Source organism: Muscardinus avellanarius (assembly GCF_963383645.1).
Source record: "Muscardinus avellanarius genome assembly, chromosome: 16".
Taxonomy (NCBI): Eukaryota; Metazoa; Chordata; class Mammalia; order Rodentia; family Gliridae; genus Muscardinus; species Muscardinus avellanarius.
The window spans coordinates 53,730,467-53,743,751 of record NC_137802.1 but is presented as its reverse complement, the minus strand read 5'-3'; the positions used below and the strand labels follow the sequence as shown (position 1 = coordinate 53,743,751).

The 13,285-nt window shown below is 47.5% G+C and overlaps 1 protein-coding gene across 1 annotated transcript; it reads left to right on the top strand.

Moving 5' to 3' along the window:
- Positions 1-9,585: 9,585 nt before the first annotated feature.
- Positions 9,586-13,073, top strand: TMEM101 (transmembrane protein 101; the record flags this gene model as incomplete). Its single annotated transcript, XM_080712535.1, has 4 exons — positions 9,586-9,722; positions 10,019-10,199; positions 11,077-11,223; positions 12,765-13,073. The coding sequence occupies 4 exons, from the start codon at positions 9,586-9,588 to the stop codon at positions 13,071-13,073; spliced, it is 774 nt and encodes a 257-aa protein (XP_080568661.1).
- Between the last annotated feature and the right edge of the window lie 212 nt (positions 13,074-13,285).

Sequence of the window (13,285 nt, the reverse complement as noted above, 5' to 3'; positions counted from 1 at the left end):
GTCTGGTTTGAATAACCTGCTGAGAGCCGAAACTAGCACTTGTTGCCCCTGGGCCTTCAGGGCGGTCTCGTGGGGCAATGTGCTACCATGTAATATCAGACACTGGGTGGGATTGGGTGATGCTCATGTGACTGGCTAGAGCGTTGGGTGGGGTGGGGATTAACTTTTTTTTTTTTTTTTTTTTGGCCATGATCTCTCTCCCCTTCCTTTTTTTTTTTTATTAAATAAATGGATCAAAATTAAGTAATTCAAGCCCTGCCTTCAAAATGAAAAAAAAAATTTTTTTTTTAGTATTGTTTAGCAAAAACAATAAAACCCAAATTTTTTTAACCATCATTTATGTCTGAGGTTTGTGCGTAATTTAAAGGCCCCAGAAGAAGGAATCTGAGGAGGTTATGTTTGTTTGATTTGTCCTTTCCCTTTAGATTCTATGCTTCCTACTCTTTACCCTGTCTTTTCACACCTTGAGAACTCATGCAGAAATAGGTTGTAAAGTGTGTTTTTTTTTTGGGGGGGGGTCTGGGGATGGAACCCAGGAGCAGTTGACCTCTGAGCTATGTCCCCTGTCCTATTTTTTATTCTTTATTTTGAAACAGGGTCTAAGTTATGGAGGGCCTTACTAAGTAACTGAGGCTGTCCGTGAACCACGATCTCCCTGTCTCAGCCTCCCAAATGGTGGGATTACAAGGTTGCGCCACCACGCCCGGCTTCAAAGTGTGTAACTTAAGAAGGACAGCCAGGCGTGGTGGTGTAGGCTTGTGATCCTAGTACTTGGGTGGCAAAGACAAGATTATTGCAGGTTTGCAGGCAGCCCCAGCTACTTAGTGAGGCCCTCTGCAACTTAGCGAGACCCTGTTTCAAAAATATAGAATAAGCCAGGCGTGGTGGCGCACGCTTGTAATCCCCACGCTTGAGAGACTGAGACAGGAGGATTCCACAGGTTCAAATCAGCCTCAGCTACTTAGTGAGGCTCTCAGCAACTTAGTGAGACCCTGTTTCCAAATAAAATATAAAATAGATCTGGGAGTATAGCCCGGAGGTAGAAAAACCCCAGAGTTCCACCCCTATTACCAACCCCCCAAAAATAAATAAAGAATAAAAAATAGGGCTAGGAAGCCGGCATGGTGGTACACACTTGTAATCCCCAGCATTTGGGGGGACTAAGACAGGAGAATCATGGTTCACGGGCAGCCTCAGCTACTTGGTGAGGTCCTTTGCAACTCAGTGAAACCCTGTTTCAAAATAAAGAATAAAAAATGGGGCTGAGGTGTAGCTCAGAGGTAGAATGCCCATGGGTTCTATCTCCAGTACCATATAAATAAATAAAAAATAAATAGCCAGGCGTGGTGGCGCACGCTTGTAATCCCCGCGCTTGGGAGGCAGAGACAGGATCGCGCAAGTTTGAAGCCAGCCCCGCTGGCTTAGGAGACCCTGTTTCCAAATAAAAATGTAAAAATAGGTCTGGGAGTGTAGCCCAGAGGTAGAAGGGCTTCCAGGAACCCCAGTACCAAAAATAAATAAATATAGAGCTGGAGGTGTAGCTCAGAGGTAGAATTCTCTGGGTTCAATCCTCAATACTGAAATAAAGCCAGCCTGAGACAGGAGGGTCACATGTTCAAAGTCAGCCTCAGCAACTTAGCCTCTCAGCAATTTAGTAGTGCCCTGTTTCAAAGAAAATAAAAGAAAGGCTAGAGGTGTAGCTGAGAGATAAAATGACCCTGGATTCAATCACCAGTAACAAACACAGAGTATAGGAGCTTAGCCAGGTGTAGTGGCACATTCCTTTAATCCCAGTCCTTGGGAGGCAAAGATGGGAATGCAGATTCCCAGGTACCCTCTGCTACTTTGGCCTTGTTTCAAAATAAAATAGGTCTGTTCCTGGGTTCAGTCCCCAGTACAATACATACAGACACATTGGTTCTGGGAACTTAAAGCCATCTGTGAAACTGTGTGGTGGTGCACACTTGTAATCCCCGCGCTTGGGAGGCTGAGACAGGAAGATCACACGGGTTTGAAGCCAGCCTCAGCTACTTAGGCTTTCAGCAACTTAGTGAGACCCTGTTTCCAAATAAAATAAAAGGTCTGGGAGTATAGCCTGGAGGTAGAAAGCCTCTGGGTTCCATCCCCAGTACCACCAAAAAAAAAAAAAAAAAAAAAGGTAAAGCCATCCGTGGTGGCACACACCTGTAATCCCAGTACTTGGGAGGCAAGAAACAGGATCCCAGGTTTTGGCCTGCCTCAGTTACTTGGGCCCGCCACAACATAGTGAGACCCTGTTTCAAAAATAAAGAATAGTCGGGCATGGTGGCACAAGCTTGTAATCCCAGCACTTGGGAGGCTGAGACAGGAGGATAGTGCAAGTTTGAAGCCAGCCTCAACTACTTCATGAGGCCCTGTTTCCAAATAAAATATAAAATAGGTCTGGGAGTGTGTGTACCCAGGAGGTAGAAGGCCCCTGGGTTACATCCCCAATACCACAAAAGAAATAAAGAATAAGCCAGGCGTGGTGGCACACGCTTGTAATCCCAGCATTTGGAAGGCTGAGACCACAGGATTGCGGGTTGCATACAGCCTCAGCTACTTATGCCCTGCAATTTAGACCCTGTTTCAAATTAAAGAATAAAAAATAGGGCAAGGGGTGTAGCTCGGAGGTCAAATACCCCTGGGTTCCATCCCCAGACCCACAAAAAATAAATGAAGAAAAAATAGGGCTAGGGTGTAGCTTGGAGGTAGAATACCCCTGGGTTGAATCCACAGTACTCCAAAAATAGGTAAATAAATGTCTCGTGGGCTGTGGATGTGCCTCAGTGAGAGAGCTCCCCTAGTACACTTGAGGCCTTGAGTTCAGTCCCCAGTATGACAAAAATTAAAATATGCTTTAAAAGTATTTTTCACCTGGTGTGGTGGCGCACACTTGAAATCCCTGCGCTTGGGAGGTAGAGACAGGAGGATCGTGCAGGTTCAAAGCCAGCCTCGCTGGCTTAAGAGACCCTGTTTCCAAATAAAAATATAAAATAGGTCTGGGAGTGTAGCCTGGAGGTAGAAGGGTTCCATCCCCAGTACCACCAAAAAAAAAAAAAAAAAAGTATTGGCCCTAGATGAGACTGGATTGGATTATTTCTAGAAATTTAGAAACTCAGAAGCTCCAACTTTGCATTAGAAACTTACATTTAAGTCGGGTGAAGTGACGCACACTTGTAATCCCAGCATTTGGGAGGCTGAGACAGGAGGATCACAGTTTGAAGACAGCCTCAGCTACTTAGGCACTTTTCAACTCAGACACCGTTTCAAAATAATAAAAAATAGGGCTGGGGATGTAGCTCAGACGTAGAATGCCCCTGGTTCTATCCTCAGTACTGAAAAAAAAGTTACATTTATTTAAAGGGCATTTTAGGCCAGTTAGGCACTTCTAATCCCAGTACTTGAGAGGTTAAGACTGAAGAATCACAGGTTCAAATCCAGCCTCAGTAACTAAGCGAGGCTCTCAGCAATCTAATGAGACTCTGTTTCCAAATAAAAAATAAGCTGGGCATAGTGGCACATGCTTGTAATCCCAGTATTTGGGAGGCTGAGACAGGAGGATCACAGGTTCAAAGCTAGCTACAGCAATTTAGCAAAGCTCTTAGCAACCTAGTGAGACTGTTTCCAAATAAAATTGGGCTGGGGGTGTAGCTATGCCTGTGGATTTAATCCCTAGTACCAAAAATAAATTTAAAAAATAGCCAGGTGTGGTGGTGCATGCTTGTAATCCCAGCATTTAGGAGGCTGAGACCAGAGGATTGTGGTTTGAGGACAGCCTCAGTTACTTGAAATTCATTGAGACCTTGTTTCAAAATAAAGGATAAAAATAGGGCTGGGAGTGTAGCTTGGAGGTAGAGTTATCCTGGTTTCTATCCCCAGTACCACGATAAATTAAAAAATAAAATAAGGTAGGGTTGGGAATGTATCTCAGAGCTGGAATACCCTGGGTTCAATTCTCAATGCCACCAAAAAGAAGAAGAAAAAAAAAAAAAAAGACTAGGCGTGGTGATGCTGCACACTTGTAATCGCTGTGGGAGGCTGAGGTAGGAGGATTGCTGGTTTGAGCCCAATTTAGTAATGTCCTTCACAAATTTAGTAAAACTCTGTTTCAAAATAAAAAATAAGCCTGGTGTGGTAGCACACTCTTGTAATCCCAGCATTCCAGAGCCTGAGACTGGAGGATTGCGATGTGTGGGCAGCCTCAATTTAGTGAATCTCTCCTCAACTTAGTGAGACCCTGTTTCAAAATAAGGAATAAAAAAAAAAAAAAAATAGGGCCAGGTGTGGTGGTGCATACTTGTAATCCCCGAGCTTGGGAGACTGAGACAGAAGGATTACACAGGTTCAAAGCCAGCCTCAGCAACTTAGGCTCTCGGCAATTTAGTGAGACCCTGTTTCCAAATAAAATATAAAATAGGTCTAGGAGTGTAGCCTGGAGGTAGAAAGCCCCTGGGTTCCACCCTCAGTACCACAAAAAAAAAAAAAAAAAAAAAAAAAAAAGCAGGGGGTGTAGCTCAGAGGTAGAATGTCCCCGGGTTTCATCCCCAGAACTGCAAAAAAAGAAAGAAAGGGGGGAAAAAAAAGAAAAGAAAAATAGGGCGGGGGCCCAGTGTGGTGGCACACACCTGTAATCCCAAAATTTGAGAGGCTGAGACAGGAGGATCCAGGTTCTCAGCCAGCCTCAGCTACTACCACTTAGGCCCTTTGAGACTCAGTGAGACCATTTCAAAATAAAGAGTTAAAAAAAAAAACAAAACAGGGCTGGGGGTGTAGTTCAGAGGTAGTATGTCCCTAGGCACGGGGAAAAAAGGAAGAAATTGTCAGCCAGGCATGGTGGTGCACACTTGTAATCCCAGTACTTGGATTGCTGAGACAAGGATTGCAGATTCGAGGACAGCCTAGGCAAGGGTAATGAACCTCTCATCAACCTAGGGAAACTTAATAAAATAAAAATAAGAGCTGGTGTGGTGGCGCATGCTTGTAATCCCCGCGCTTGGGAGGCTGAGACCGGAGGACCGCACAGGTTCGAAGCCAGCCTTAGCTACTTAGTGAGGCTCTCAGCAACTTAGTGAGACCCTGTTTCCAAATAAAATATTAGGTCTGGGAGTATAGCCCAGAGATAGAAAGCCTCTGGGTTCCACTCCAAGTACCACCATAAATAAATAAATAAATAAAGCCAGGCATGCTGGTGCACCCTTATAATCCCTGCGCTTGGGAAGCAGAGACAGGGGGATTGTGCAGGTTCGATGCCAACCTCCGTTGGTTTAAGAGACCCTGTTTCCAAATAATATAAAATAAGTCTGGGAGTGTAGCCCGGAGGTAGAAGGGTTTCCAGGAACCCCAGTACCACTAAAAATAATTAAAATAGGGCTGGGGGTATAGCTAGAAGTAAAATGCCCCTGAGTTTAATTCCTAGTATCACATACACACAAAAAGAAAGAAAGAAAGAAAGGAGTCTTGCTAGGTTGCTGAGAGTCTCTTAAGTTGCTGAGGTTCAAACCTGTGATCTTCCTGTCTCAGCCTCCCAAGTACTAGAATTACAGGGCCTAGGTACTCCCAGCCCTTTTTATATTTTATTTTCAAACAGGGTCTTGGTAGGTTGCTGAGTCTCACTACATTGCTGAGGCTGGCTTCAGATCTGCAAACCACCTGTCTTGGCCTCCCAATACTGGGATTACAGGGTGGCACCACCACGCCTGGCTTGCCTAGACTTTTCACAGAGATAGCTATTATGCCAATGTCCAGCTTGGTCATTAAATTTTAAATCCCTAAATACAAAATTTTGCATTTTTCTCTGGTAAGTGTATTTTATTTTGTAGAGGATTGGGGATTGAACCCAGTCCTCGTGCATTGCTTGACATGCGCTTGCAAACCTAACATGCTTTGTTATCATGTCTTCTCTATAAACTGCCAAATCCTACCTTCTAGATGATGATTGAATCAGTCCTTTAATGAGCTGCTTGGGGGCCAGGCGTGGTGGCTCAAGTTTGTAATCTCAGCACTTGGGAGGCTGAGACAGGAGGAGTGCACAGGTTCGAAGCCAGCCTCTGCTACTTAGTGAGGCTCTCAGTAACGTAGACCCTGTTTCCAAATAAAGTATAAATTAGCGTTGGGAGTATAGCCCAGAGGTAGAAAGCTTCTGGGTTCCACCCCCAGTACCCTCCCCCCCCCCTTTGGGTAGGTCCATTTCATCATGTGATCATTACTTTCTAGGGTTTGCTAGACAGGGCTAGTGAGCTCATGAAAGGGGTGTGTGTGTGTGTGTTACTGGGGATGAAACCCAGAGGCATTCTACCTCCTGGCCCTATTTTTTTAATTCTTTATTTTGGTCTCACTAAGTCGTGGAGGTTCCTCACTAAGTAGCCTAGGCTGGCTGTGAACCTGCAATCCTCCTGTCTCAGCCTCCCAAGTAATAAGATTACAAGTGTGTACCACCACACCCAGCTCCTATTTATTTTATTTTATTTTGCTACTGAGGATTTAACCCAGAGGCATTTGACCTCCAAGCTATACCCCCAGCCCAATTTTTTCTTTTCTTTTCTTTTCTTTTCTTTTCTTTTTTTCTTTTTCTTCTTTTTTTCTTTCTTTTTTTTTGCGGTACTTGGGATGGAATTCAAGGACATTCTACCTCCAAGTTACACCCCTAGCCCTATTTTTCAGTCTTTCTTTTCTTTTTTTTCTTTTCTTTTTTTTTTTTTTTCAGTGCCGGGGATGGAACCCAGAGGCATTTGACCTCTGAGCTACCCTTTTTTTTTTTATTCTTTATTTTGAAACAGGGTCTCAACTAAGTTGCAAAGGGCCTGGCTAAGTAGCTGAGGCTGTCCATGAACCGCCATCCTCCGGTCTCAGCCTTCTGAATGCTGGGATTACAAGCATGTGCCACCATGCCCAGCCCAATTTTATTTTATTTTATTTTATTTTATTTTATTTTATTTTGCGGGTCTGAGGGTGGAACCCAAGGGGATTCGACCTCCGAGCTACACCTCTTGCCCTATTTTTTATTCTTTATTTTGAAACCGGGTCTCACTGAGTTGCAGAGGGCCTCACTGCGTAGCTGAGACTGTCTGCGAACCGCGATCCTCCGGTCTCAGCCTCCCAAATGCTGGGATTACAAGCATGCGCCACCATGCCCGGCTCCAATTTTGTTTCTTATTTGGAAACAGAGTTTCACTAGATTGCTGAGAACCTCAGGAAGATGCCAAGGCTGGATTTGAACCTGTGATCCTCCTCTCAACCTCCCAAATACTGAGATTACAAGTATGCATCACTATGCCGGCTTGGAAATCTGTTTTAGACAGGAAGCAACTATTTTGGGCTTCTAGAACCAGGCTTCTAAGGCTGGGTACAATTACTGTGTTTTAGGAGGACCTGAGCACTCCTTGAAGGCCACAGGCCTCACAAGGAAAGTTGTTCCTTTCTTTGTCCTCAGAGAAGACCTTGGTGAATTATAGCTGAGGCAGGTTACTTAGGGTAAAGGGAAATAGAAGACACCTGAATCCTTCCTCACCCAAGGGAGGGTCTTCTGGGACTTTGGCTCTCTTCTTGACCAGAGGGAAGGGTGTGGCCCTCCACTAGGGTTTAAGGAAAGAGGCCACGCCTCCCAGCAAGGCAGGGCTGGGTCCTGTTCTGATACTGATCCCTGAGGATTTCCTCAGCTTGCCTGTGTGTCTCTGTCTTTGGGGCTGAGGTGTTCTCAGAGCTGGGCTCCTACTGCCCTTGCAGGCAGGCCTCTGACAGGAGCCTGGAAACCCACCTGAGCATCTTTGCACTCTCACTGTTGACCTGGGGTTGCACCCAGCGGGAGTTGCCAGGAGCACAGGTTAGTGCCCTGGTGTTCATGGCTGGAGGCTCTGAGCTGCGTGAGAGCAGCTAAGCAAGTTTAGGGGCAGGAGGTGGGAGGGTTTCTCCTGGGCTGTGGGATAGGGGCAAGGGGCGGAGTCCCAAGGATTAAAGGGTTATCTTCCCTGACTTTTACATTTGGGGAGTAAGGAAATGGAGGACAGTTAGAGGTGGAAATCAGGGTGTTAGGATCTCAAGCTTAGATGGCTCTTGTCAGAAACCTAGTAACAGTTAAAATTGTGAGGGACAGAGGAGGTTGACCTTGAGACCATGATAGGAGCCCAGCTGATGAGATCCCTGAATAGTATCTGCCTATGTTTTTCTCTACCATCATCATACTCCTTGAGGGTCCTAGGTGGAAGAGTTGAGGTATGAAAGTCTCAGCATCTTCCCCGCCACTGTACTGGGGATTGAACCCAGGCCTGCTCTACCACCGAGCTACAAACCCCAGCCCCTCCCTCCCTCCCTTCCTTCCTCTTCCCTCCCTTCCTTTCTCTCTCTCTCTCTCTCTCTCTCTCTCTCTCTCTCTCTCTCTCTCTCTCTCTTCTCTCCTTTCTTCTTTCTTCCAGATCTGAGGATGGAACCCAGGGGCATTCTACCTCCAAGCTACACCATATATTATATATATGATATATATATAATTTTTTTGCCCTATTTTTTTCTTTATTTTGAAGCAGGGTCTCACTGAGTTGCAAAGGGCCTCAGTAAGTAGCTGAGGCTGTCAGTGAACCACGATCCTCCTGTCTCAGCCTCCCAAATGCTGGGTTTACAAGCTTGTGCCTGGCTCTGTGTATACTTTTATTGAACATCTACTGTCTTCTAGGACTAATGTGTGTGTGTGTGTGTGTGTGTGTGTGTGTGTGTGTGTGTGCGTGTGTATGGTACTGGGCTTGGAACCTAGGGCATTCTACCTCTGAGCTACACCCCCAGTCATATTCATATATGTGTGTGTGTGTGTGTGTGTGTGTGTGTGTGTGTGTGTGTACTGGGTGGAGCCCAGGGGCTTTTCTACCTCCGGGCTATACTTCCAGACTCCCAGACCTATTTTATACTTTATTTGGAAACAGGGTCTCACCAAGTTGCTGAGAGCCTCGCTAAGTAGCTGAGGGGAACCTGTGCGATCCTCCTGTCTTAGCCTCCCAAGCGCGGGGATTACAAGCGCGCCACCACGCCCGGCTAGTCCTTATATATTTTTTTGAAACAGGGTCTCACTGAGTGAGTTGCAAGGAGCCTCGCTAAGTAGCCGAGGCTGTCCCGAATGCTGAGATTACAAGCGTGCGACACCACGCCCGGCCTTAGGACTGATTTTGTCACGTTTAAACCTCCCAGCAGCATCTTGATCATCCTCCCCATTTCACCGATGCATTTCAGTTTAGGCAATGTGCCCAACATCATAGGATTGGAATTCCATTTAAAGCCCAGGTCTAGCTGCAAAAACTAGTTTGGTCCTATACACCAACCTAAGACCCAGGGCTTCTGATGTTCAGGCTCAGCTAGTCTAGTCCAGTCTTTAATTTTGCAGATAAAAGGGAAAACCCTAAAATCTCCACTGGCAAAGAGGAAGGCTAAATTCTACCTCAAGACTACCTTCACTCCGGAACTAGAGAGCGAGAGTCTTTGCTTCCGGACCAGGGCAGAAAGTAAACGGACCGGAAGTTCCATACTCCATTTCCGTGCCGGTTTCTCCGAGGGGGGTGAGGCCAGAGCGGACTGCCCTTTCCCAAGATGACGTCGAAGATAGGTTCGAGACGCTGGATGCTGCAGCTGATCATGCAGTTGGGCTCGGTGCTGCTCACACGCTGTCCCTTTTGGGGCTGCTTCAGCCAGCTCATGCTGTACGCAGAAAGAGCCGAGGCGCGCCGGTGAGCGCGTCCACGCAGCCGCCAAACGCGGTGGGGGGCGGTACGACCTGCCCCAGGAACTGGGGTGCGGTGAGGTGGGAGAAAAGTTGGGACCCTTGGACTGGGAGGAATTGGTACCTTGGACTTACTGGGTGGTCTCTCAGGTCTTGGCATCTAGCTAGATATGCTGCGGTGGCCCTAACTACGAGAGGGTCTTCAGTTTGGGGGAGCAGTGGAGTTTGTGGGAACTCTCGGGGTTCAGGGCTCTTCTCCCTGCTTCATTCTGTCCTCGTTGCTTCCCCATTCTCGGCTCGCAGGAAACCCGACATCCCAGTGCCCTACCTGTATTTCGACATGGGGGCGGCCGTGCTGTGTGCCAGCTTCATGTCGTTCGGAGTGAAGCGGCGCTGGTTCGCGCTGGGGGCTGCACTCCAGCTGGCCATTAGCACCTACGCCGCCTATATTGGGGGCTACGTCCACTACGGCGACTGGCTGAAGGTGAGTGCGTCGGCCCCAGCAGGGGGTTTTGCTTTGGGAAAGGGGGAGCTGCACATCAATTCCCAGAGCACGTGGTGGGCTGGTAGGGTACTAGTTAGATATGAAACCTCTGAGGGCCGTGGCCCTTGGCTTGTGGAGATGATTACAGAGCTCAAACATGGAATAATCTTAGCGATTACACAAACCACTTCAGTGTATGGAAGCTGGGGTACAGAGATGGGAAACAGGCTTTGCTGAATTCACGCAGGGCATACCTGTGAGACCAGAACCCAAGTCCCCAGAAGCCTTTAAACCATTAGCATATAGGGCAAAGGGGACCTTAGAGTGTATCTGGTCCAACTATCAAATTTTATGAAATGTAATTAATCTTAGTGCAGCATTTAGGCCTGTAAATGGTGGGACTTGTGCCAGGCGCTGTGGGCTTGGAGCTAAGGTTGGACAAAGGCACTGCCCTTAAAGAAGGGACTGTTAGTCCAGTGGGGGAGACAGACGTGTGAACAGCTACTGGATGGTGATATCAGTGTTGTTTTGTTGTTATTGTGTTTTTTAATGGAATAGACTCTATATCATATAGAAAAAACAATACTTGGGCTTAGTTTCCAGACCTGGGAGTAGATAATGTGTGGTGTCTGGGTTCTGCCACTTACTTTCTGTAGGACCATGGACAATTTTCTTAATCCCTCTGGGCCTCAGTTTCTACTTCTGTAAAAAAAAGAATTATCTATCTCTGCTGTACCTGACCACCACACTTGGAAATGGTAAGAGGGTTCATCAGATGGAATGGGATGTGCAGAGGTGGGCACGTCTGTGCTCTGGGCAGCCAGGAGAAATGCGATGCCTGTAGATCCTGACTGGTTTCTCCTTGCTCTGGCCTTAGGTCCGCATGTACTCACGTACAGTCGCCATCATCGGCGGCTTTCTGGTGCTGGCCAGCGGTGCTGGGGAACTATACCGGCAGAAGCCACGCAGCCGCTCTCTGCAGTCCACTGGCCAGGTGTTCTTGGGCATCTACCTCATCTGTGTGGTAGGTTGGGTTTTCTCTTTTTCTTTGCAGTACTGGGGATGGAACGCAGGGTTATTCTATCTCTAAGCTACACCCCCAGCCCTATTTTTTATTCTATATTTTGAAACAGGGTCACACTAAATTGCAGAGGACCTCACTAAGTAGCTGAGGCTGGCCAAGAACCTGTGATTCTCCTGTCTCAGCCTCCCAAGTACTGGGATTACAAGTGTGTGCCACCATGCCCGGCTCTGTAGGTTGGGGTTTTGATGATTGGAGGTGCTGGACTGGAGTGAAATGTGAGCCCAAGCCTGGGAGAGCCCAGGAAGGTGGGCAGAACAAGGCCTTGCGTGCAGTGGCTGATGGCCTGGCTCCTCAAGCCCTGTAGAGGTCTGGCTGAGAGTCCAACATTATTGCCATCAGACAGAGAAGAAGTTTGACTGACCATTCAGTCCCCTCTCTGAGAGGACGGAGAACCTTGTGGGTTGGATCTCTTATTGCTCCAGCCTCCAGAGGACTGGAAGGAGGCACAGAACAGAGGTTGGTGAGATTCAGGCCCCAGCTTGGACTTTTTACCTAGGGCTGACAAAGGGTCCTAGGTAGACGGTCATAATCCTCCCTGGTGCTAGGAGTTGAGGACAAGGATGGATGATGGACAGATCTCAGATACTTGGCCTCATCTTAGTTACCAAGTGTCACATTCCATGTGGGCTTCCATGGGATACTCAGAAGTGGGAGCCCCTGACTGTGGGAATATGCTTTTTTCCTTCAGAAGCTCCAAGGGCCAGACACAGCGGTGCATGTCTGTAGTCCCAGCTACACAGGAACCTGAAGCAGGAGGATTCCATGTTTGAGGCCAGCCTGGGCAACTTAAACCCTCAAAAAGGAAAATAAATAAAAAGGACTAGGAGCCACCTACCTATAATCCCAGGACTTGGGAGGATGAGACAGGGGGATCACAGATTTGAAGCCAGTGTCAGCAATTTAGTGAGGATTTTTAGCACTTTTGTGAGACCTTGTTTCAAAATAAAGTAGGGTTAGGGATATAGCTTCTAGGTAGAATGTCCCTGGGTTCAATCCCTAGCACCACAAGAAGAAAAAGAAGAAAAAAGGCTGAGACATAGATCAGTGGTAGAGTACCCCTGAGTCCAATCCTCAGTACTTCAAAGGGTTGAAGGGGCCCCAGGGGGAGGGAAGATACAGCTCCTGGGACTCTGTAGTTGGATATAGAAATACAAATCCTACTTTCAGAAAGTTTCCATCCTAGTAGAAGACCCATTTTAGCTGGGCTGGTGGCACACACACATAATCTCAGTAATTGAGAGGCTAAGACAGGAGAATTGCAGGTTTGAGGCCAGACAGCAATTTAGCGAGAACCTGTTTCAAAATAAAAAGTTAAAAAGAAAGAAAAAAGAAAAAAAGTCTCTGGGCTCAATCACTAGGACCCCTCCCACACACACACATCCACACACGAAAGGCCATCTTGCAGGTCCACCTCAGGGGTGCGCTTCCCCAGACAGGCTTTGGAGCCTGTTGGAGAGTCTTAGAGGATGGTGTGTCTCCAGGCCTACTCGCTGCAGCACAGCAAGGAGGACCGGCTGGCGTATCTGAACCATCTCCCAGGAGGGGAGCTGACGATCCAGTTGTTCTTCGTGCTCTATGGCGTCCTGGCCCTGGCCTTCCTGTCGGGCTACTACGTGATCCTGGCTGCCCAGATCCTGGCCGTCCTGCTACCCCCGGTCATGCTGCTCATTGATGGCAACATCGCCTACTGGCACAACATGCGGCGCGTTGAGTTCTGGAACCAGATGAAGCTGCTGGGCGAGAGCGTGGGCATCTTCGGGGCGGCCGTCATCCTGGCCACTGATGGCTGAGTTTTGCCGGGAGAGGCTGAGATGGGCACAGGGAGCTACCGAGGGCCACTCTCCCCTCCGCCTTGCTGGCTCTGTTTATTTATGCTACCTGATCTGTTTGATCCTTTGCTTGCTTTCTTCCTCCTCCTCCTCTTTTTTTTAAATTTTCATAGTTAAGAGACAGGTCCTTTCTTAAATTCCTGGCTTGGCCCTTGGAAAGGTAGGAGGCCTGA